The 24,382-nt window shown below is 34.2% G+C and overlaps 6 protein-coding genes across 9 annotated transcripts; 4 read left to right on the plus strand and 2 right to left on the minus strand.

Annotated features, from left to right (window-relative positions):
- The first annotated feature begins 36 nt into the window (after positions 1-36).
- On the plus strand, positions 37-8,330 carry LOC131664830 (uncharacterized). Of its 3 annotated transcripts, none has more exons than XM_058936237.1 (12): positions 37-295; positions 603-1,642; positions 1,714-1,903; positions 2,677-2,843; positions 4,095-4,429; positions 4,514-4,745; positions 4,820-5,012; positions 5,094-5,345; positions 5,439-5,600; positions 5,681-6,289; positions 6,439-6,970; positions 7,066-8,330. In XM_058936237.1, exons 1-12 carry the CDS (start codon positions 292-294, stop codon positions 8,003-8,005), a joined length of 4,656 nt encoding a protein of 1,551 aa, XP_058792220.1. In that variant the 5' UTR covers positions 37-291; the 3' UTR covers positions 8,006-8,330. The 3 variants fall into 3 exon arrangements, with proteins under 3 accessions (XP_058792220.1, XP_058792221.1, XP_058792219.1); XM_058936238.1 differs by having other exon boundaries at positions 603-1,174; positions 1,265-1,642; positions 5,094-5,600; XM_058936236.1 differs by having other exon boundaries at positions 5,094-5,600.
- Positions 8,331-8,537: 207 nt separating this feature from the next.
- On the plus strand, positions 8,538-9,715 carry LOC131664923 (small ribosomal subunit protein uS10m). Its single transcript, XM_058936399.1, has 5 exons — positions 8,538-8,701; positions 8,835-8,930; positions 9,026-9,153; positions 9,238-9,439; positions 9,584-9,715. The coding sequence occupies exons 1-5, from the start codon at positions 8,687-8,689 to the stop codon at positions 9,629-9,631; spliced, it is 489 nt and encodes a 162-aa protein (XP_058792382.1). The 5' UTR covers positions 8,538-8,686; the 3' UTR covers positions 9,632-9,715.
- Positions 9,716-9,740: 25 nt separating this feature from the next.
- On the minus strand, positions 9,741-10,888 carry LOC131664924 (uncharacterized). Of its 2 annotated transcripts, none has more exons than XM_058936400.1 (3): positions 10,745-10,888; positions 10,198-10,347; positions 9,741-10,126 (listed from the first exon to the last, which is right to left on the minus strand). In XM_058936400.1, exons 2-3 carry the CDS (start codon positions 10,292-10,294, stop codon positions 9,741-9,743), a joined length of 483 nt encoding a protein of 160 aa, XP_058792383.1. In that variant the 5' UTR covers positions 10,295-10,347; positions 10,745-10,888. The 2 variants fall into 2 exon arrangements, with proteins under 2 accessions (XP_058792383.1, XP_058792385.1); XM_058936402.1 differs by having other exon boundaries at positions 9,741-10,132.
- A 987-nt stretch (positions 10,889-11,875) lies between these two features.
- LOC131664920 (beta-1,3-glucan-binding protein 1-like) lies at positions 11,876-15,047 on the minus strand. The gene is made up of 7 exons (XM_058936397.1): positions 14,873-15,047; positions 14,707-14,792; positions 14,372-14,508; positions 13,758-13,921; positions 12,457-12,830; positions 12,110-12,211; positions 11,876-12,013 (listed from the first exon to the last, which is right to left on the minus strand). The coding sequence occupies exons 1-7, from the start codon at positions 15,000-15,002 to the stop codon at positions 11,900-11,902; spliced, it is 1,107 nt and encodes a 368-aa protein (XP_058792380.1). The 5' UTR covers positions 15,003-15,047; the 3' UTR covers positions 11,876-11,899.
- A 121-nt stretch (positions 15,048-15,168) lies between these two features.
- LOC131664922 (frataxin homolog, mitochondrial) lies at positions 15,169-16,396 on the plus strand. The gene is made up of 3 exons (XM_058936398.1): positions 15,169-15,470; positions 15,863-15,983; positions 16,048-16,396. The coding sequence occupies exons 1-3, from the start codon at positions 15,238-15,240 to the stop codon at positions 16,300-16,302; spliced, it is 609 nt and encodes a 202-aa protein (XP_058792381.1). The 5' UTR covers positions 15,169-15,237; the 3' UTR covers positions 16,303-16,396.
- Positions 16,397-16,909: 513 nt separating this feature from the next.
- On the plus strand, positions 16,910-24,311 carry LOC131664857 (uncharacterized). The gene is made up of 12 exons (XM_058936280.1): positions 16,910-16,984; positions 17,793-18,054; positions 18,170-18,314; positions 18,777-18,976; positions 19,535-19,641; positions 20,061-20,282; positions 20,688-20,894; positions 21,032-21,352; positions 21,894-21,992; positions 22,425-22,580; positions 23,053-23,406; positions 23,746-24,311. The coding sequence occupies exons 1-12, from the start codon at positions 16,910-16,912 to the stop codon at positions 24,103-24,105; spliced, it is 2,508 nt and encodes an 835-aa protein (XP_058792263.1). The 3' UTR covers positions 24,106-24,311.
- Positions 24,312-24,382: the final 71 nt, after the last annotated feature.

The following is a 24,382-nucleotide window of genomic DNA, read 5'->3' on the forward strand; positions in this document are numbered from 1 at the left end:
GCATAAGGCCAGAAGAGAGAAGCCATTTTGATTAGAGCAGTCGTTCCGGTCGCTCCTTTTCTTTCAGCGGCCATCGCATTCGCTGGCGTTGGGAATGTTATGGCGTAACGTGCCTTCTTGAGGGAGAAGAAATTTTCGGAAAAGGTGAATGCAACGGGATTCATAACAGCATTGTGTTGGACAGCCGACTATCTACGGGCCAGTGTGCGATATTTTTTTAATAAAAAATAACGAGCTTCAATTTATTTGGATCAAATTGCTGTGAATCGTTCGTCTTGAATCATTTTAATCATGGGTAAGTGATATGATGACTTTTTTCCCCACTAGCATATCACGGTTTATTCAAACATCATAGGCACTTGTATTCTCACGATAATAACTGGCCATGTAACATAATATTATTTTTATTCTATAAGAGACTAATAAGTTCTAATCGTCCATCAGTAAGAATGCGCTTTTAGTTTATTGATTTAAATGTTGGAATTTGTAGAGATCCGGCACAATTTTCAACATTAAATTGATTTACTTTGTCTCTTATCTATATCTGTACTCATTATTTATATATTACTTTTAAACTCACACTACTTGATGGATCAATATAGATGAACCTGACTATCCTACATTGGATATGGGTGACTTTGAAGTTTTGGATGAGTGTGTCGGGGAGGATGAGGATGAGGTCATTTCGTATGATGGCAATGAAGAGGAACATATTAATGAAGACCTTGAAGACTATGAAAGGGAAAAACAAGATACTGGTGGTAATGAGGATTTTTCACATGCAGATGAGAATAGCGGAGACAATGCTGACAATATCTTAGACGTCTCCATTGACTTTGAAGAGAATGAGTTTTTAGAGAGTGTAGCCAAAGATTTTTCTGAAAATATTGAAGAAGAAGAAGAGCGTCCAAGAGTTCCTCAATTCAGTAATAAAAGACGAGAACCTACTGTTCAACTCAAGAAGTTGGACATTTCTTTAACTAAAAAATTTCTATCCCAACCAGAAGAAATTCCGGTTCCAAGAAAGAAACCAGGACCCAAATCCAAAACTATGAATATTACAACACCTCCAGTTAAAAAACCTATTCAGAGAATAACTTTTTCTGATAAGTCAGAAAAAGATGATAATACCGAAAATGAAGCAAATTCTAAAAACGAATCTCAGAAAATTCCAGTGAAATCTCCTCAAAAAAATACCAGTGTCCCTTCAAAAAAGAATGATTCTAATATGCTGCCTCAAAAGAATTCTAATCCAGCCCCTCAGAAGAACTCTGGTGCAATGAATCAGAAAAAAACCGAACAAAATAAACCAAATGTTACACCAAAAAAATCAGTATTTCTAAAAGCTGATTTGACAGATGAAGAAATTATGATGCACTTTGATGAGATTGAAAACACAGTTTTAACATCTGACACTTTTGTTATTCAAGAAGAAGTTGATCAAGCAGGAAAGAATGAGAAGAGTACTGAGGATTACAGCAGCCAACTTAATAAGACTGACAGAGAAGAAATCCAAGATGAAAAGAAAAATGATAATGAAGAAGAAGATTGGGATAAAGATATTGTTCCTACTAAAATGAAAACTCAACTTAAAATAGAACAAGAAGAGTTCAAGGAAAGTGAACTATGGTACAAGGACAAAGTAAGATTTTTTTCTAACTGTTATGTAATTTTAGTATTGAAAATTAATTGTAACTTTTCAACTTTTTTTAGTTGAAAGAGAAGCAAGAAAATTTAGAAATTAAATTTTCAAGACTGGCTGGTTTGATCAATTACTCATACCCATGCTACAAAAAATGGTTAGATAGGAATGACGTATTATATGGAACAGCTATATGTAAAATTGAACCACATAGACATATTCCTTTAGATCAATTACATCATAATCGATGGAAATTTGTATGTAAGTATAAAATGTTACATAATTAGTTTGGCTTTCACTTCACTGACTTGTATGTACTTGTCAGATGTGAAGGTACAAAAGCTATCGGGCTTTGCTCAGATAGCTTGTATTAGAAAAAAGGAAACAAAACTGTTCCTAACCTAGGATAATAGAATGATTGAAATGAGTGATTCTAAATTGATTACAGTAGATTTCATACGTCATCAGAAGATGTGTTTTCTAATGGGGTGGTGATATTTTCTTAAACATTGAATCCTTAACCCTTAACTGAGAAAGGATAAGAGATATTTTTAATCGGCACATCAAATTTTAATTTGATATAATACCAACAATCGTAATGATTGTTTAGAGTAATTACAAACCATATAAAGTAATATAGAGAATTTCCTATTTCTATTTAGAAATTGGAAATAACTTAACATTGTATTTCTTTGATATTTAGAAATACAGTTATGTGTCATTTGTACACATTTTTTGTTGCCAGTTTTCTGGAATTTTCAATGAAACTGTGTGAATAACACAGTTTAGTACTATCAATAATTATGCTATTTATTTTAAATACCATTTTCGTTTTTTGTATGATTGAAATGTAATTTTTGGAATTATTTAGTACAAAGTCAAATTTCAAAATCTTATTAATGTTTAAACAAAACCTGTACATTTACCTTTTTTGAATCTAGAAGAAATTTGTTGTGATTGTAAAAGTGGATCTGTAATCTTTATTATATTAAATGTTAAGCTTGAATGTTATCTATTTTATATGACATGTTTAGGCAACAAAAAACAAAATCAACAAGCAACAAGGGAGCAAGAAGAGAATGCAGATGATATTCCAAAAAGTAAAAACATACAGTGGGGTTGGAGTGTGGTTCCTGGTGTTCCAGATGCAAAATTAGAAGATACTGAAGAATATCCACCTTTTATAATGCGTGTTGTAAAGGTACCTTCATTTTTGATAAATCAACGCAGTCAAAAAAAACATTATTATAGGAAAAAGTAGTACGGTATAACAAGGGATGGATGGATAAAACAATTGCTGTAAACGTTTATTACAATATTAAGAGTATGATGTGTTTAGGTTTTTGATTAATAAAGTTTCAGTGTAAGTTTAGGTTTATAGTGAAACATGTGTGGATGAAAACTGTGTGGAATAAGAATGACAATTTGACATTGGATTTAAAAAATGGCAGTGAAAATTATTTTTCTGTCAATTAACTACAGGTAAAAGCAAGAAAAAATGTGGACCGGAAATAATATTTTGTAGTTATTGTGAAATATATTTACAAAAATTACAAAATATTGCAAGGAATCACTACTGAAACAGTCTAATGGTGACAAAACCTTTGAAAGTCATGATTTACATGATAAGACTTTTTAAGCAGTTGAAAGCATCTTTGTCAAATAAGTTATAAACACTTGTTCAGAGAAAGACCAAGAAACAATCAAGAGCAGGAGATCATTTTAATCAAGCATTCAAGATAGTAAAAGATGTTATTTATTGAAGCAATTTGATAAATCTTTCCCGAAGTATTGGATCTTACTTCAAATGGCAGAGTGAAGCATTGATCAGAAAGCCAGATGATATTGCAAAAATATTGATGCAAAAGAAATAAAAAAAATGAATGGATAAATATATTATTTATCCATACTTGAATCGCAAAACTTAAAGTACTTTAGAATATACTTTAAGGGAAATGTATTGGTCCATCTGTCCCTTACGTACTTACTTGAAATATGTTTTATAAAAAGGAAACAGCTATAAGATTTTTGCTTTATTTAAAGTGAAATCTTGATTATTCAGAGCAAGAGTACTTGTTACTACTATCAAACGTTATAAGCATGATAAAAAGATCAGTGTTGGTAATAAATCATTTTGCTGGTAACTAGCCACTTTCTTGACTGTTCTGAAATTGATGACAAATGCCGCCTATATAGAATTTAAGTCGATGTCATTTTTACATTTTGCCATTGCATTTATCATAATAAGACATCAATACATAATAAATTATAAACGCGAACCCCGTAACTATGGTGTATATATACATATATACATATATACATATATATAGGTTAATTTTATTATTTTGAAATTGATTAATGATAAAAAAAACACTTTTTTATTTATAAATTAAGAATGAAATACAAAAATATAACTTTTTTTTCAACTCTACATTGATTTTCTTTCATTTAGTTATTCGGAGAATTCCTGAACTCATTGGAAGCTGAAAATGAAAATGCAAAAGAGTCTCACGATGAAAAAGCCACACCAGAAGAAAACAATCAACACACAAAACTTGAAACATCTCAAGAGGTTCAGGAATCCAAAGAAAATGAAAAGAAAAAGATATGTATTCCCCCTGATGGATTCGTAATTTTAATCCGATGTAATCGCTCTGAAGATATAATGATGAATATTACTGGTAAAAACATTAGTGACGATTTTAAAGATAGAGTCACGGACTACTTTCTGAATGGTTCTGGAAAAGATGCTAATATTAAGTCTTTTTATTGCAAATCAATTATAAAGTGAGTTATATGAGTAATACATAAAAATGTATTCATCATACTACTTGATTACTCATCAATTTTTCACTGCAAATTTGTTTTTAGAGAAAATAACGTCATTTCAACTGACAGCGTTCTTCTATTTGGATCAGAAACTCTCTGTGATACTGTAGGTTCTATCAAAATTGATCTGCCACCAAAAGCTAACATGTGGGCTAATTTAGCTGGAGTAGAAGTTTTGTCAAATACAATTATAGAATTTTTGCTTCCTACACAAAATACTACTGTATTGGAAATAGGATGCGGTTCAGGAATAATGAGCTTATTACTTGCATCGGTAAGTTGAAAGAGTAGTGAGTATATATTTTACAGTTTGATAAGTCAATATCATTTTCTTATTTTTCGCTTTAGAAATGTCAGAAAGTTATAGGAGTGGATATAGAAAAAGAAGTATCAGAAGCTCAAACATTATGTAATTTGAATGGGATTACAAATGTAGCTTTCTTGACTGGCAAAATTGAAATTTTCTTAAAGGAGATTGCCAGGTGTCTTGAAGATGCTAAAGCTGTAGCAGTAATTAACACAAACAGTGTATTTGGCAAATGTAAGTAACTTTCAATAATATTAATAACTAGAAAATAGTAACATTTTCAAAGAGTAAATTAACATAAATCCTGATATACAGCACCAAAAGTTATCAAAGGGTTACGAAAGATTACTACTTTAGGCCGCATAGTTCTGATTACCAATTTAACAAAACTAGCCAATCGAATAGTTTTGGAACTTGTACAGCCGGCTAACGATACCTATGGAAATCCATTTATCCCTATTAAAGGTTGTATTGTTGATACAACACCAAAACACTTTGCATTTGATATTGTAATGTCAATGGAACGCAGAACAATGGCAAATCTATTGAAAATACCAGCACAAAAAGGTACAATAAATCCTGTCGGGCTTATTAGTAAATCGAAACAAGAAGCTCTTAAAAAGAACTCTGAAAACGTTAAAATACCACCTTTCCAAAAAGGTCTGCCTGCGAAATTTGCTAGAGGTGGTTATACAAGAGGAGGCTTTGGAAATCCCCCATTCAAAGGTGTCAACAAATTTACTATAAAAAGATCTTTTGATGATGACGATAATGAATTTGAACCTGGATTTAAAAAGTTTAAATTCGATAAAACTTGGCAAGGTATGATTCTACAAATTTCATCATTTAGCAATCCGTTTTTTCCGAGTTCTATTTTTAATTTTATTATTTTACAATTTCAGGATCTAATATTCGTCCCAATCCCATGTACGATAAGTCACGCAATACGGACGAAGAAGATTTACGCGCTCGGCTTTCTAGTAACAGATTGGAGCCAGCAGCAATAGTCAATGAAATATCAGAGCAGAAAAAGCTTCTTGATGCTGCAAAACAGAAACTTAGCGGGGCTAGTTCATCTGTAGACAATGAAACCGTCAAAAAATTACAAGAGATGTTAAATCTTGCCATTGAAAAGACAAATAAACTTCAAAATCAACTGCCTCCTCGTTCGGTTTGGGATCGCATTGCTCCGCCTCAGGAAAATGCGAAAGACGAAGTTAAAGGAAAGTTAGACGATAAAGCTGCTCCAATGAGAGGACGCCTTGTTAAAGAAACTGGACCTAAAGAAATCGTTATAACTACTGCCAATAATAGAGGATATATTAACAGACCTCCTGTTCCGGTTGGAAAAAGTAAGAAATATGGCAACGTACCACCAGTAGAACCAATTTTACTAGAACCAGTAGCTGCGAGTAATAAGTTCAAAAGTGTTGGTAGCAAACCAAGTTCAGTTCCTTACCATAAACCTGGCCCCAATCGTTTTCAAGATAGCAATTATCGAAAACCATCGGGTAAGATATCGAATTTTATTTTGTTAACGCTCCTAATGAAAATTTGAATATTTTTTTTTATTTTTTTTTATTTTATTTTTTTTTTTATTTTGATTTTTGAAATTTTGAACTTTTGATTAAAATTTGATTTTTGTGCTTTAATTTTATAGAAACATGGGATAAAGGAAAACCTGAAGGACCACTTTACAAAGAAGTACCGGGTAGATATATTAAATCTAGTCCACCACGACGCCCATTATCACCGCTGCGTCAACCTATTCGTTCAGCTCTACGTCAAGTATCGCCACCTCGACGACCTATTTCGCCGCTCATGAGACGACAGCCGATGTTGTCTCCTCCTAGGCGTCCAGCTTCGCCTCCACGACGTGCAGCTTCACCTCCGCGCAGACCTTTGTCCCCTCCACGAAGACCAGTATCACCGGCTTTTCGCCATCATTCCACATCTTCTAGAAATGTGCCAAGTGGTAATCGTCAGAGTTCTTCACCACGAAGGCTCACACCTCCAAGGAGACCTTTCTCACCTGCAAATAGAATCTCACCGCCAAGACAAAAATCACCTCTTAGACGCTATGCGGATGAATGGGATATTCCTACTAGAGGTGCTGTCAATGAGAGCGGATGGAGACCCGAGAAAGAAAAGGCAACGTGGGATGCAGCACCTGTATCTAATTGGGATCAAACGTACGTTCATTCGATTTTTTAAGATCATTTAATTTTATTATTGTTAAATTGACAGTTACGATAAAGTTATATTTCCTTTTGTTTATTTACAATAGTAGTAGTAACGGCAACAGATACCGAACGGAAAGCAGCAATTGGGACAATGCTTCACCCAGTGGTCCGTGGAAAGGATCGTTGAATAGTGGACCATCTAATTGGGATGTGAAGAAAGACCCTCCTCGCGATATGCCTCGACATGAACCTCGTCACGGACCATCACAGATCGAGCCAAGATTCGAGCCTCGACATGAAATGAGACATGAGCAACCACGCAGACCAATGTCACCTCCACGTCATGAGCCAAGACATGATCTTCGTCACGAACCACCGCGACGTTTGTTATCACCACCTCCACGTCAAGAACCACCACGACGTGCACTATCACCACCACGTCACGAACCCAGACATGAGCCACCGCGACGACCGTTATCTCCTCCACGTCATGAGATGCCTAGACATGAACCACGATCAGAACCAAGACACGAGCCCAGATGGGAGGCTCCAGAGAAGAATGATTATGACTTGCCAGAAGATGCACGAGATCCGTGGGATGATGATCATCCAAGTACCCCAAAATGGGCACCGTCCGGTCAACCAAATCAATCAAATACGTGGGGCAGAGATAAGCCAGTTGAGACAAATTGGCAACAAAATCCAACGTTTCCTATGAAGAATTTGAGTGGTAATGGGGCGAGCTTGACTTCCAATATGCCAAATCAAAATCAGAATATAGGCATGGGAATGAACATGGGTATGAATAATCAAAAACCACCTACATGGCAACCAACTACTCAGCAAACTCAAAACAGAAATACCAACTGGATACCCCAAAACAATTGGCAAGCAAGTAATAATTCTTCTGGAGTTATGCAGCCCAATCAATCACTCAATTTATTAGGAAATGTGCTGAACAATTGGCAACAACCCCAACAGAACTTTTCCAATTTCAATGCAAGACCATTTAATAATGCTCCTTTTATGAACAACCGTCGCTGAAGCATCGTTGTGACGTAGTATTAAGAATATATATATATTTTTTTTGTTAAAATTATTCTAGCGATAGAATGTAAGTGGTTTACATTTTTCCTTTCTTCGATTGGTAATTTTCATTCGAACAATTCTTATATCGCTAAAATTAATTTAGCTTGAATGACATTTTTCTTACACTTTTTCATATCATATCTATATATATATATATATATATATATATATATATATATCTATATATGTATAGTTCTTAAAATTACTATTTTGATGTATTTTTAAGTACAGACCGGCATAAATACATATTATGTTGTGCATTGTTATCAATAAGTGATGTAATAATATAGTCAAATAAATTCATATGACTCAGAAACTTTATTCTTTTTATTATTGCAGCACCTATATACGGTATAATAAACTATCAATTTGAAGTTATCCCGCAATCATGTATTATAATACTGTGCGATATATATATATTAATGCACCTAACAAAATTATAATTCTGTTTTATCGATAGCGTTATTACCGGCAATGAAGTGAACGAAATGCCTGACTGCCTGCACTCGTCTCTTGAGCAATAAAGTTACAAAATATATATTATGAAGATATCAATTATTTAATTTTTTATAATAAAAAAAAGAATTTAGGAGATAATAATTTATATAATCATCAATTGACATCTTATTGGAAACCATGTTTTCGGCAAAGGTGAGTTTTCATTTATAATTGAACATTAAGGTTATGATTCCAGTTTTTAAACATCTGAAAAAAGTATCAATTTTTTTTATAAAATAAATACAAATAGTTGAAAATTGAATTTCAAAGTTAGCTCTTATTTTAGATTTGGAATAAATGCTTCAACATAGCCGCCGAACGTATCAATCTTTCATTTCCAATGTGCAGAACATTCTCAAGTGATGTTATATCAACAGAAACTGTAAAAATATTACAATATTTTATAACACTATAACACATAGTTTTATTAATTACAAAAATAAAATACTATTGATAACTAATGAAAATCTATTGTAGGCTAAGCCTGACAAGTTATACAAGAAAATAGAAATTGAAGTACGAGGAAATGATAAAGCTGTTTTACAAAGTTATGGGATTTTTGCTACAACTGCAGCAGATCATCTAGGTATTACAGTAGGTGGCAAGTAAGTAGTAGTTTCAATAAAAAGATCTTCTAGCCATTATTTTTCATCGATAAATAATTTTAATGGTTATTAATAATTTTTTAGTTTTGCTCCTCGCAAAGCAACTCATCAACGATTGACTCTTCTCAAAGCTAAGCATGTTTATAAAAAACATCGAGTTCAGTATGAATTTAGGACATATTATAGATTTTTAGAATTTTTGAAAATGACAGGATCAACTGCTGATACGTTTTTAGAATATATTCAAAGAAATTTACCAGAAGGTGTAGCAATGAAAGTAACAAAGGTGAATTATATACAATTTTTATTTATCTTAATTTATTACTCTCTAAAATCATAAAGAATGATTTTTAATATTATTATACAGTCTACAAAAAACTTTTTGTGAAACATCAGTAATTTGCTAATTATAATTTTATTTCTGTTTCAGACTGAAATTCAAAGGTTACCAGAATCTGTCAGTACTCCACCAAGTTAAATTCATGTAAAGCCTTTTAATTTTTTCTTTATTTCCTCACTCAGTCTGTTATTTTGTTAGAGTAAAATATATTTGTGAACAGAATTTAACATACAATTTTACTTTTTATTTAATGCTTCAAAGGTTGAACTAAAATAATATCCGCTTCGGTGTCTATGTTTCTAGCAGCGCCACGTCTACTGTCTAATTCTGGAAGACGTTCTTTTTTTTTAAACACTTTTGGAATATCTTTCCGTAAAGTTTTAACATCAACAGTCCCGAGAGGAGTATCGATATTCTTATTAACTAAATACCTGGCTTTTAACCTAGGATGCGCTTTCGTATTACTTCTAGAACGTTTTATGAGGTTTTTATTTTCAACATTGTTGAGTAATAAAGCATCCGATTGTGGTTCTGATAAAATAGGATTCTCTATTGAAGTTAATTGCGACACGCCATTTGTACTAAGTCTTCTGGTCAACTGGGCGCTCGCTATACAGCTGCGTAAAATATAATCTGATTCTGCAAATAAATGTACCGTTATCATCATACATTGAGTGAAAATGACATATCTCATTAATTCTTACCACCACGCTTTAGATTTAAAACATCTGACAATTTCGCAGCATTGCAGGAACCAATAATTGCGATCCCTAAAATTACTAACATAACGTTCCTCTTCATTTTCTCGTTAATAACTTCTTTTAATAGTATATTGATGTCACTACAAAAAGAAACTGAAAAAATGACAAAAGTCAATTAGCATATTTTGTAGGTAGATTGCCTTATTCTATTCCGAAATTTGTCGTTTTTTTAATTTTACTATAGATTCGTTGTAAATATTATGTCACCTAACTCAAAGCTTTTATAATATCAAATTTCTTTTTAAAAAATGTTCTATATTTTCAAAATGAACTTTCTTCGACTGCTATCATTTTGGAATATATTTCTCAAGCAATAGTAAAAAAAATCTTTTAAAAGTGTCTGTGACATAATACAATAATTTATTCAAGCCGTACAAAAGAAACCTGAAGTACATAAAAACCCAATGTTGAAAAAATATGAAATCAACAATCAACAGCGTCTATGCAAAACTAAGCAAGAAAAGAAAAGAAAATAAACTTTTGAACTTACAAATACGCAGCCTCGCCTTACATTCACAAACACAGCAATTGGTCAAAATAACAAGGAATGACAGAGCGCTGGAGAAAATTTAAAACGTGGCGCGCGCAGCAAGAGCGATCGGTAACAGGGCGCGATGAAAGTCATGAGCCGACTGCGCGCTGAGCAGCGAGGCCCCGTTGTGAAATTGATAATCGATCCCAAGCTCCTGAGATCTGACGACCTCCCTGCCGGCGATTTTCTCTCTCTCTCTCTCTCTCTCTCTCCTCTCGCGGTTGCGAAGCAAACAATAAACTTTTGAGGCTTCCTCGGGAACCGGTTTGCACGCGACATTGCCGGCAAATCATCATCAGCGCACACACGAGAGGGCAAAAAGGCCGTGCCTTGCTTGGGAAAAAAATAGTCGTTCGCGTTCGACGGGGGATATTCATTGCGCGCGACCTTGTAACGGGTACAGGCAGGTGTGATTACGCCGCGTGTGAGGCGGCGGAGATGGCAAAGTGATTAGCTCCCATGCGCGCTCTCTTCGAGAGCCGAGTGAAGACTTCGAAAGACGAGAATAAAGAGACAGAAAGAAATCGTAGCAGCAACCTCGAGACTTGCGCGAACTGCTGTACTTAACTGTGCTGGCACTTCTGTACTTAAGATTTCTTTATGGAGATTTCGCAGCACCGTCCCTTTTTGCGCTCCGTTTCTCGAACCTATGCCCCTTTGCGAGTGTCTCTCGATCTGGACAGCAAATGACTTTATGTTCACGACAAGAAAACAATTTAATTACCAACAATTCGTTAAACAATTTTTTATGGAGAAACAAATCCGAAAATCAGCAATTGGACTTTTAATTTCGAATGAGAACATCAAAATTGTTATCGACGAATACAGTCAGCTGTTTAAATCTGACACCATTTCTTTTTTCACTTATTAGTATGATTACGCTAGTATGAATAGCTACTAGATATTATGTATTTTCATCTTGCTGCCGTTTTTAACGGTATAAATTAAAAACTAATGTTATTAATAGCTTTGATAATATAAGAAAACAATTTCCACGTTCAAAAAAAAAGAAGATGAAATAAAGTATAAATTGATTTTACTTAATTAGACAGAATTGTAATCTTCGAAAAACATATTTTTCTATAGATATTTATTTGTCACATACAAATACTATCAGTCCAAAGACCAAACTTTAATGTAGTCAATCTCTAAAGAAGTCTTAACTCCGTGTTCTCGTTGCCAGCTTGGTAGCCACTTGTCTTTCGCTTGCCAAAACAACAGCATAGCCTTTAAAAAAATTAAAAAAAACAATTGCAAATAGAATTATAATTACTGAACAATGCAGTTGTCATTGTAAATGCAATGAACTTCTGCGTACAATACCTTAGCATTGATGTTTTTCCAGGGTTTTACGTAAGAGTTCGTTTGTGTCTCGTCTGGGAAAAGACGTACGCCACCGACGCCCAATCCGATTGAGAGATAAAACTGAAAGCATTTGTTTTTTCTATAACAAACTCTCCTCAGTAGATGCAGTGATACTCTTTTCGCGCTGTTGAGTTTCGATTCTAAGTCACCTTAATAATTATAGATCGAGTATAGCGAATAATTTATGAGTACTTGTGCCCATTTTAGAAAATTGCCGACTATCAAAAGATTCTAATTGATAGCTAATCGTATGTACAAGGCTTCCAAACAAATAATTATTTGGTCGATGGCAACAAATTACAAACCTTCTCATCGAAAGGTGCCATACTATCCGACACAGCTCTTTCATTTTTGGACCATCCACTACTCGTCGGAGTAAGTTTGCCAACATATTGGTCATCCACGTGGAATCTAAGTCCTTGCGAGGTCCAAGTGGTTTTGTAAACGTGGAAATCTTTAGTCCAGCTATTCGTGTGACTCAATTTAGTAACCAACTGTTCGTGAAATACCGAGCCAGTGCCGTTGCCAACTCCGAACTCCAACAATTTACCACCATAGTCTTCTCTTGTATATCCATTGTCGTATGTTAAAATACTGTTTCCACGAGCTCTTCCCAACTCGATTCGCGCGTTCGCGTGACGCGGGTCGTAGCTCTTGTACAGCGGCTCCAACCGAATCTCTTTTTTTAAGAGCAATTCGATGTTATTTCAATAAATCGAGAAAATAGAAAGAGAGGTAAGAGGGAGAAGATAATTTAATCATGTGCATATTGATTATGCGAAGAGAAACGACAAAAATCTAATTTCGAGTTTAAAAAGGCATATATATGTTTTTATTATTTTATTATGTTATGGGGGACATTTGAAAATCAATGAAAGCGTACAAGATTGGCAAGGTGCTTGTTAGTTTCAATAGTGGCAAGTGTTAAAAATTCTAAATAATGACTGACGACTGGTTTTTGCTGTATTGTAGACATTCGTTAGATTTACTCGTGTGTATGCATTTCTTCGTAATTATATGTCTAATGATGTGACTGACACGCGTTCTATTATACTGAAGATGCCGCGGAGATTACATTTTTTATTAGTGCTTATGCCGTCAACACGTGGACGTTAGACTCGTTATTTTTAAATATTTTATGACGTAGTGTTAAGCTAGGCAGATTACGTGTTCTTGAAAAACCGTAAAGCAAGTTTTTTTTCTTGATTTGATGCGAAATCAACGCAACAACTTTTATGACGTAAAATATGCAGATGGGATAGGAGAGTAATATTGCAGATGTTTTATTGTCTTCGCCAGTGAGAGCATGCATCTATAATTATCTACTGAGAATCACCAATAAAAATATTTTTGCTAAGAGATGCACAAAGGAAAACATTATCATTTCTAACAAGCAAACAAAAAAGATATTAATAGCAGATTGCGTATAAATAGCTTATATTTTATTATTATATCATGATCTCTTTAATCGTTACATGCTTCAAAAACAAAAAAAGTTTTCCGAAAATTGATAAATAAATGCAAGCTGAAAATTTGCATAAATAGTTCAATCACCTACACCGACATACGGCACTATATTGAGCAAGTGTAAAGTTAGTATACTCACCTGGATATAACCAATCTCCTTCAGGAAATTTGGCTCGGACCTCGATTACACCGTATCGAAATTCGAAGTGATTTCTCGTAATCAGCTTTGCAGAAATAACGGGTGGAAGAATGTGGTACGAAGCCGCCTGCATCTCGCATTCTTGCGTATTCGAGCTGGTGCAGCTGTGTGTGTATCGGCATAATGTTCGTTATTATCGTGTGTATCCAGTTTTAAGCACTTGATCGTTTTCAGCGAGATGCTTTTAAATGCGCTACATTTTCGGAATTAATGCCAATTTTACGGATTTCGCGTGTACATATATGTCGGTGAGAATGATATGCCGTTTACTTTACAGTTAGTATACTAAATAACATTCCGTAATAATTCTATTTCAAAACTATTTTTTATCTTCTTTTTTTTCTCAAATCGTAAAACGTTACAATCGACGGTAAATTTTAGGTAAGAAATTTGATTATTAAAATATTGTTCGACTGTAATAAAATAAATAAAATTCGAAGAACCCTTTATCCTTGAAATAATTAAATAATGATATCTTTAGAACTTTTTGCAGCTTTAGCCTTCAGTAAAAAAGGGGCAGTTTTTTATATATTGACTGAGAAAATAATACTTACTCCGCCAGACGTAATTGCCCAAGAAGAATTGAATTTTCTCCGTAAACATCTTCAAACAACCTTGGCTTTATACGGAGGATGCCGTTTTTTATTTCTATAGTATCGTCGTGCTTGTGAAAAACGCAAAATTGATATTCCTGAAATGTAGACAAATAAGCAATAAAATACGGTTCTCTTTAAGTAGAAATTATAAGATTTTGAAAAAATAATTTTTTTTCACGTTCGAGCGCGATTAGTTACTTAATATATACTGATAAATTCTTTTTCACATTTTGATGTTTCAGTGTTAATTCCTTCTACAGAAATTGTTACAAATAATTGTAATGTCCACTTACCGGATCTAACGGTATCCTTATTTCTCTACTCCAGAAATTTTTGTTTAAACGAAATGAATCAAAGTTTTCCTCAAATATAAGACGTCCTTTGAATAACACAGCAACGTTTCAAATTAAAAAGCAAACGCATCTATAATGCAACATGTAGTTACGTGCATATACTTACTATTTATACTCTGAGAACTGCAAAACACGTTTTCTTCATTCCAATTAATTAAAACAAGTAGGAACGTTAATGAAACAAGTCTGAGCTTCAACTCCATGTTCGATGAATCTGTAGCTCTTCTCGAACTCATCGATAGGTCAAAAGAACAAAAACAAAATTGTATGGAATACCAAGATCGAAGAGGGGATTTAAATTAGATGCACATATGTAACGTCTTCGTTATCAACTGAGATACAAAATGGTAATATACGAGAATGATCAACAGATGTAGCTACAGTGCTTTTCAAATGGCGATAACCTTTGCGTTATTATTATTACTCCGAATTCGTGTTTGATCAATAATTTATCGAATAAACAAGTGTAAGATGAGTGGCATATCGACGAAAAGTGTAAGGCTACAGAAACTAGTAACATATTTCGCGGAAAGAAAGTCACTGATAAACATTTTCTGTCATAATAAAATCACATGTGCGACTTGTACCAGAGGTTATGTTGTGACATGCTCTAATAAAAATTGGCATTTAAAAAATATAATATCTTGTAAAACAGAACTGTTTATTAGTGAACTTTGTGTTGGACGAGAATTTTCTACTGAGCAGTAAGTAATTTATTTTTAATAAGTTTTGTCAATTAACTGATCGTGTAACTTTTTCCGATTTTGTTATCGCTTATTGTGATTTTTTATCGGTTCTTTTGAAACCATGACTTTATTTTATATTTGCAAATGTTGTGGTGTTTTTTTCCAATTAACGCTTTTGTAAAAATGGTTATATGTAATCATTGTCACGTGCATAAAAGAGTGATTATTCAGTGTTCAAATTTATTAAATTTATTTACATTGCTGATAGCTCAGTAAGTATTTTTGATATTATTTTATTTCTATAATAAGTCACTTTATTTCAAATGCACACCACAATATTTGCAAAAGAATATTTCACAGCACCTTATTTTAAAAAAATTTATACTCTTAACATATTTTATTTATTTCAGAGATATCCAATCTATCAATTTTATCAAATTGTCAACTGAAACCCTTGAGTCACTTTCAGAATATTTTGATGAAATAATAGAACAAGCAACTCATTTACAAGATGCAGATGTATCATCAGGGGTGAGTATTATGAAATAATATTTAACAATATCTAAATTTGTAATAAATGTTTAATTTATTATAGGATGGAGTGCTTACAGTCAAATTTGGATCTGAATATGGAACTTATGTTATTAACAGGCAAATTCCAAATCTACAAATCTGGCTATCATCACCAAAATCAGGACCGAAACGATATGATTTCATAGATGGCACATGGATATACAAACACGACGGGAAATCATTACACGAATTGTTAAATGAGGAAATAGCAGATATTGTAAAATTTCCGGTTTTATTTACGGATTGCTCCTATGGTATCAAAAAGTCAATTGTTTGAATCATCTAGATTATATATGTATATAGCGTTATTTTTTATTATGAAGTACATTATTGCTTGTATATATTACATGTAAATAAAACTATATCGAAAAGTTTCAAATAAAAAAAAACAAAATTTAGAATTTTTATTTATTATTATTTTTCATACCTAGAACACCATATCGTATATTATAATTAAATTAAACAATATTAATTTTCATAAATAAATTCATAATTTCATTAATACAATGAAGCCGGTTTCAATAAAAACATAATTTATCATTGTATACTCAAACCCGTCAGTATTCAGTTTCCAACGATTGGCGTTGGTTGCAGAGCTTTGGCGAAAAAAAGCTCACGTTGATAATGATTTATTGACTTATACATAAATTATATCAGTTGCAACTTAAGGAATATTTCTTGTTTACAAGATCTGAAAAATTCATAAATATTTATTTTATCTTTTTTCACAAAATTTGCATACGCAGATATGTAATGTACGTTGGCCTTGATTATTACAATTCAAATACAAATATAAAATTTATTATAAATATTTTCAGCAATATTGCAATTGCCACAAACGTGAACATTAAAAAAGAATAAATTATTTGCATTTGGAAGTCATAATGGAGATTATGGAAGATGGAAACTTGGTAGATAGAGTGAGGATTCTTCTGCAACGCGACATGCAATACTATCAGGTAAATTATATTCAAAGAAAATTCAAGTGAGCTTATATACCATCCCATTCATGTGTAATTCTAAACCCACATAAGCGCATTTTTTTTTTCGAGTAAAAAATAGTCTATATGGCTCCTCAGTTGATGACGTTCGATATGTATTTACATTTGAACATGCACAGTCTACAGATTAAATTCCCCTTAGCTGATCTGATGATAAGTATCATACTAAGTATATACACGTGTAGAGCTGTTGGCAAACCAAACGAGGCACAAATAAAAACGTGAATCTCATTATCTACAAAGTTATACGAAATATAAACATAAATCGATAAGTCTCTTCTCTGAGGTTTTCGATATGCTATTTTTCTTCTATTGAGTGCTTTTGAAACATTCATGTCATCCTCCTTGTTTGTCCGAGAAGCTTAATTCGATAACGCCTGCTAAATTTTAATTTTCTTTCGTGAGGTGATAATATATTTGTCTGATTCATATCGCATGAATATATAATTAGGCTTTGATTTATCTAAATTATTGAAGCGTTACAAAAGAAATACTTCAGTCGACAAGAGATATTTTTAAATTATGGAAGAACGAAAAGCATTTTAGTCATTCTGATATTGGTTCTCTGATATTTCATTCATTCGCAGTGAAAATAAAATGAACATTGTTCTGTAACATTATAAACAGTTTCAAATAGAGCTTTAGTTATTAATAGAAATAGTCTAATTAACTTACCGAGCTCTAAATCAAATATAATAACGTAGTATTAACTTCAAAGCTTGCACGAAACAATGTCAAAACAATTAAAAACGACTGCTGCAAATAGGAAATGCAGACGGTGCTACGAGAGCCCTTATGCGTACGAGTGAGCGGTGGGAAATTCGACTTTCCTCGTCACGCCTCATTTGCTGCAATAAAAATCGTCACCTGGTGGGAAGCCGAATTCCTAGCAACATTTAAAAGACCTTCCGGCTTAAGTTCTACCAGCCAGCATAAAACCGAAAGTGCCGATGACGGTGCGGTTGTTAAAAAAATCCAGCCGAATGATTTCATTTTGCTAGTTATTGAGACTTCCGAACAGCTTATAGGTGGGCAAAATAAATTCCGCATTTTCTACAATAAAAACGATTCATATTGTATTTTGATAAATTATGGAAGTTCTCGCTGGTGAAGCAATAAAATTAATTATTTCTAATACTGCAGAGCACCTGCACACTCTAATCCAAGAATCCTTGGATCATGCGGACCTTACAGTGCTTACGGCGACGCTTGGAGCTGCTGCGCTTATCCGTAATTGCCTCTGGTGTTACAATCAACGAACCAAAAACTCTATATCCGAGCAAGCAAGGTAAACTATTGATTTGTAGTTACCGCGGTAAAATTTAAGAAGCGTATTCAGTTAAAAGTTGAAGTAACAGTGAAATGTTTCACACTCGCTTTTTTCTTCTCTTATTCATCGTAAAAATGGTGAATAGGGTTTCAACCTTTACATTCACTTTTTCCGAGGTTTCCTCGCCTTCGTCGTTGTTTCTACTTGCATTAGAGTAAAATCAAAGTTCAGAAAGTTCAAGTTTTAATGCCATTAACACGTAACTTTAGCGTTTACCAAGAGAAAAAGAACTCGTTCATTAGGGCATTTTCCGTTGCTTTGGTAGTCGCGTAATTCTAAATTTATATAAGCGTCGACTTTTCAAAGTAACAAATTGAGATTATTGTAACCTAGATCGAGTCCTTGAATTTTTTCCCTTTGAAATAATAATCAAATCATTGCAGAAGTCCCTTTCAACTCGTGCTATGATTTTGTTTACAGCGTGAAGTTGTTCAACTGTTACAAGTCCTACAATGAAATGGCCGAGGCTGTCGCGGAGAGACTTTTAGATCTTCATTGCCGGCTCATATCACTGTATATCTTGAACGAGGCCGATTCGTTAAACTGGCAGAGCGATCGATCGTTCTTCGAGAGAGAGAGATGCTCTTACGTCATTCAGATGTGGTGGCTTTATATGCAAGGTATACGGATTTTTATGTGCGGCAAAACAATTGCATAATTTTAAACAAGCGTTCGCTTCGGTTACGGCTCTAGCAATAGGTTTTTCCTAACGTATATCAATTGTTATTGATGAGCCAATTTTTTCATTTCTTCAATAATATGGCTGTATCAAGTAAAATATTGGTATTCTATTGTTGTCCACCGCTTCCAACGAAAAATTTTCTAGTGATTCTTTTCGCCTGCGCGTGTAATGCAAAATCTTTCTTTAAACCTATTATCATATGAGATTATTTTTCATGTTGCATAAATAATTTATCGTGGATTCACAAAAATTATTCAATGTGCTATTTGCTAAATAATAAAATTGGACGAGACTCGCTGAAATTCATTCGGAATGGAAATTTCTTTATTACACACAATAATATATTGATACGAGGAAACGTCGCGTCGAATAAATGGTACAAAGAGGTTCAATACGATGAAAAAAAATTACGGGACATCGAAACAAGTAATTTCCACCTCGATGAAGAACCACTCAACGATATTTAGGCAACTAAATAGCAAGCATTATATCCAAGGAACGAAAACGGATCTGTGGAACACGGTGTCCCCGAAAATGGCACAGCGCGTATTTTCGGGTATGCTCAACGAATCTCTCTCCATCATTGTCGCCCGTTTCATCCACGTAAGTACGTCAATCCCTCACCACTGCGGTTCAGATATTCCCCCACCTCGTACATATAATCACACACGCTGCTTCATCGCCACCCTGAATATCAGCCATAGAAAGTGAACGAGTCGCTTGTTATTCGGTCGCTTGCCTTTCCCTCCTTCATCTATTGACGACAGTTGGACGACGTGCGTCGTCGACCGTACGAGAATATACACGAGATATCAATGCAACACCTGATTCGAATATGCTTTTGCTTTTAATACTATGAAATTTATATATCGCCTTCCGATTTTCGATATATAACCGATAGCACCGTAATATTTTTATCATAAATCTGCAATATTCATAAAGCAACGAAAAATAGTAAAAAAATCACGTAGATCAGCATATACAAGAAAAAATAACAAACATATTTGTCTATATTTCCAAAGGGTCGACCAAGTTTAGCACGTTCCATGCAATTCTGGGCTGACGCCTTTAACGTGTTATCCTGCACGGCGTATTTAGCTTTGGGGGTGTGCACCTCCGGTGACGAGATGATTGGATATAACAGCGATGGACTTTCGACTTACGTACGCGATATTCATGCCAAGTGCAATGAACTTCTGATTTGTCTATTACTCCGTGGTGCTCCGCTCAAGACTTTGTTCCAGGTGATCATTATACTTTGACGAATTGTTATAATGTTATTTAAGTCCTTTTTTCATAATTTGATTATCGAGCTTTAAGGATGATTGCAAAATAAAGTGTCATTGAAGTTTTTCCTATTGCATAATCATCGAATATTTTATGCCTTCTTTTTCGTTAAAAGTTTTTTGTATAAGTTCTTTGCCAATTGATCCAATTATAATGTGAGGAAAGCAGTTTTAATGGGTTTCAAAGCTGAGAAGCTTAAGCATGTATAAATGATGTTCCATTCGCGTTTTGCAGCTCGTGCTACTAATTATTTAAGAACTTCGTTTAATGAGCGTTACAATTAAAAAATAAATAATAGGTATCGATCTACGTTTCAATAAATGATACAATGAAAGTCTAACAAACTATTGTTAACATTGAAGGTCTTCCGCAAAGGGTTGGATAATTTAACCATATCGAAGTCTCGTCATGGACCAGCTCCTTGGCTATACATTTGCGCGCCTAATTTGATTGGCGTAACCGACATGAAATCCAAAGGTTTTCAAGATTTGAATGAAGATCAAGCTGTGATACTCGAATTAAACGTATTAAAATCACAACCGCAACCCAATTGGATTCAATTAATGAAAGTAAAGTCAATCATTTTTACTTGAAATTTTTAATAAAGATAGGGCCACATACTCTCTGATGCTTTATATAACTGCGTCGTCTCACAAATAGACTTATGTTACTGAATGCTTTGAAGTCACTTCCACTTGGCAAGCAGGTGCTGTCAATGAATGACTACAAAGTGGCAATGAAACTGTTGAGTATTCTCGTTCGTCAATGTATCGGCTGCACGAACCAAGGCGAGTCCCGACCAATGAATTCTGTGTCAACAATGGACGAGAATAAAGAAGATCCGGACAAATGCGGCGGCTTCCTTTGTCCGGGCAAATCATGCAAACGCACATTAATTATCAGCCCAGCCATGGGATTGTATGGACTTATGTACATTCTCGCGAGTGGTGCTTGTGACCCTCAACGCATTGTTATTCCAGCACTCAAACAAGATCCCACATGGTCGACCTATCTCGATAGGCAACAGGTATTTATACAAGTGTTTTCAAAGCACGATAAGCTCGACAACTTTTTTTTTATTGTTTCATACGCGTAAGAGAGATGATGGAAATATGCCCTTTGTTTGCCACTCGTTCGGCATTGAATTTTTTTAAAGTTGAAATCGCACGTGTACGCGTGTGTATAGAATGAAATATACAGTACGTTTTTTTATAGGTGCATGGGAGAATCTATAGAATCAATAAAGAATTCTGTAATAATTGAAATAATTAGTGATCTCGAACGCGTGCGCCTAACGGCAGTACTGAAATTGTACAGTGCTCGTATTGATTGTCAAACCTATAGACTTGCGTTTTAAGCCAATTCTTCAATTATTAAAGTTATATCTTTTGTATTTACGAGTATACAAAATGACTTTCCACGCGTTTTTAATATAGAGATTTAAAAAATGAATAATATATTTTATTACTTTTTCTTTGGATTTGTTACAGTTGTCGCAACTTACGTGTATTATCAAAATCTAAAAATAGACACGTATATTTCTTACTCATATTCTCGTAATGCATAAGGTTTGGAATCAAGCTAAGCCACCGTGGCTCAACGCGCTTCTTGCTATTTTACGCCCTGTCATGACGCCAATCGTGAACACGCTCCTGGAAGCGATGAAGGTGAGAAGATTCTTGCATTATTATTTTTTCTTACATTTTTAATTAAATTTTTTCTAAGAAAAATTTAATTAAAACTCCCTTGAATTGGTATGGTACGGTATGTTCCATTAACAAAGTTTAGAATCATTTACATGCAAAATGTGACTCGGTTTTAATCTCAAAAGAAAAACTACCCCCGCACATATATTGAGAAAATTTTTCTCACAAATATTTACATAATTTTCTTGAATAATAATCAAAGAGCGTAATTTAATTTAGCATTTAACTATTCAATTGTATTATAAATTTCATAGTCTAATCGACCAACGCATTGTCGAATGTTGAAATTTGATTTATATATTTGATAAATTCTGCTATTCCATTTCATAATCATGCAATGTAAAATAAGTCAAGAAGCAGATGTAGGCAAACTTATCCACTTATTTCGTACAGACAGGGGCGAGCATTTACCAAACGATGTCTCTGGTGTTGTGCTCTATTGACGAATTACACAACTGCATGCCCCTTGGCGTATTGCAGATAGCATTGGCCATGGACGAGAATGTACCGGCTCACTGCCGACCAATTGGTGGTTCAGTAATTTTACAGGTTGGTTTATAATCCTGGTAACTAATTACAATTAATGGAGTTTGTCGCGCAAACTTCAAGTTGGACAAACATCGATATAGTACTGCTTTTATGACTTAAAAAAAATTGAGAAAGAGAGTTGCTTGTGTTTTTTCTTTTAAAACAGGCTTATTCACTTTTATATCGCAATTTTACAGTATGGTCATGCAAGATAAGAGTGTTCTTTATTTTCTAAGCAAAATTTCATTAGAACTCCTTCGTGAATCTTTTGTGACCGACGAGCCATTTTTATTGCCGTTCACATGTCTCTTTATGAAAGTTACGTATAATTTTGATCGACCCTTGAATCTACTCGCTTAAATTTCAGCCTCCGTTATTATTTTGTCGCATACGAGGCAAGATAGACAATGAAGATAACAAGGAAGAAATTTCTTACGTATTGCTCGTTATTAATGTAATCGTGTTTTCTGTATATCTTCTTGTTGGGCTCCAGGTGATATGTTCGACGTTATACTCGGCATTACTCGACGAAGCCACCTCTTTAGACAGTGCGGCACTGCAGCAGCGAAATTTACGCGCCGGAGTCCGAATCCAAGAGCCGGAGATAAGCACGATCGACACGCAAAACAAATCAGCCTCGGCTATTGCGCTGTCCGAAGCGTTGTGTAGCATCGACGAGGACAACAAACATACGGCTCAAATCGATGATCTACTAGCTGCGATACGCGACAGTATCAACAGACGCTGTGCTACGAACAATATCGAAGGTGTGGAGGATGTTACTTCGATCATCGAGATGTATACCGACCGACTGGCTTTTACTGATATTGGACGCCATTCGCTCAAGGTTTCTCTTTCGTCAATTTTTTCACATATATTGCCGTGCGAATCGTAAAAAATACGTTTTTACTGAATGACAATGGGGTAAACAGAATGCCTCATCGGATACACTGTTACTTGCACGGACACGTGTAAAAAATATTTTGCCTACCAAATGGTTGTAACAGAATTGCATTTGAACCCATTAGCAAAGCTTTATACTTTATTTCTTACAACAAAATAAATCATTTGTATGAAAACTCAAAGAAAAATGGAACGGAGTTTAAAAAAAATCAATTATGTAATCTGTAATCAGTAGTGAAAACTCGATATGGTCAGACGTGTCTCAAATTTATTTTCCTTTCAGATCGTGTACGAATATATCTTGCGTAGCTCGAATGCACTTCTACGCATACTAAGCCACGGCAGTAAAGATGTTGCAGACTCGCATGTCCTCGTATTCTACCCCACTCCAGTCAAACCTCTGACTTATACCATGTTTCATATTGGCGAGACTCCATTCGATCGTCTACTCATGGATTACAATGGAGCTAATTGGGAACAGATATTTGAAATTCCATTATCCGTGACGAGTCAACGAGTTCGTGCGCAGGTGTTATCAAGGCCTGAACTTATTAACATTTTGCAGTTGGAACAAGACGAGCGCGAAGCTGCAAACTTTGTCAAACAGCTCTGTACTACTGGCGTACTTACAAGGCGCAATTGAAGTTTTTCGTTGTCGCTCGCGAAAATCTTAAATTGTTATTTTGTTTGTAATAGCTTTCTAAAGTGATCATGATGATCAAGCGTAGAAACAAAGGTGAAACGGGAAAAATCAAGTAAATATTAATATTACAGCAAAATCATGGCTAAGCATTTATTATTATAAAAAAGAATGATGTATACTTGATTGAATAAATGATGATAATTAAATTTTCTTGTAATTGTTCATTTTCATAAATTCATCATTGTATTTGTAAGGTATGTAATATTTGTGTTATGAA

Source organism: Phymastichus coffea, unplaced genomic scaffold, assembly GCF_024137745.1.
Source record: "Phymastichus coffea isolate CEN01 unplaced genomic scaffold, Cenicafe_Pcof_1.1 PCOF00046, whole genome shotgun sequence".
Taxonomy (NCBI): Eukaryota; Metazoa; Arthropoda; class Insecta; order Hymenoptera; family Eulophidae; genus Phymastichus; species Phymastichus coffea.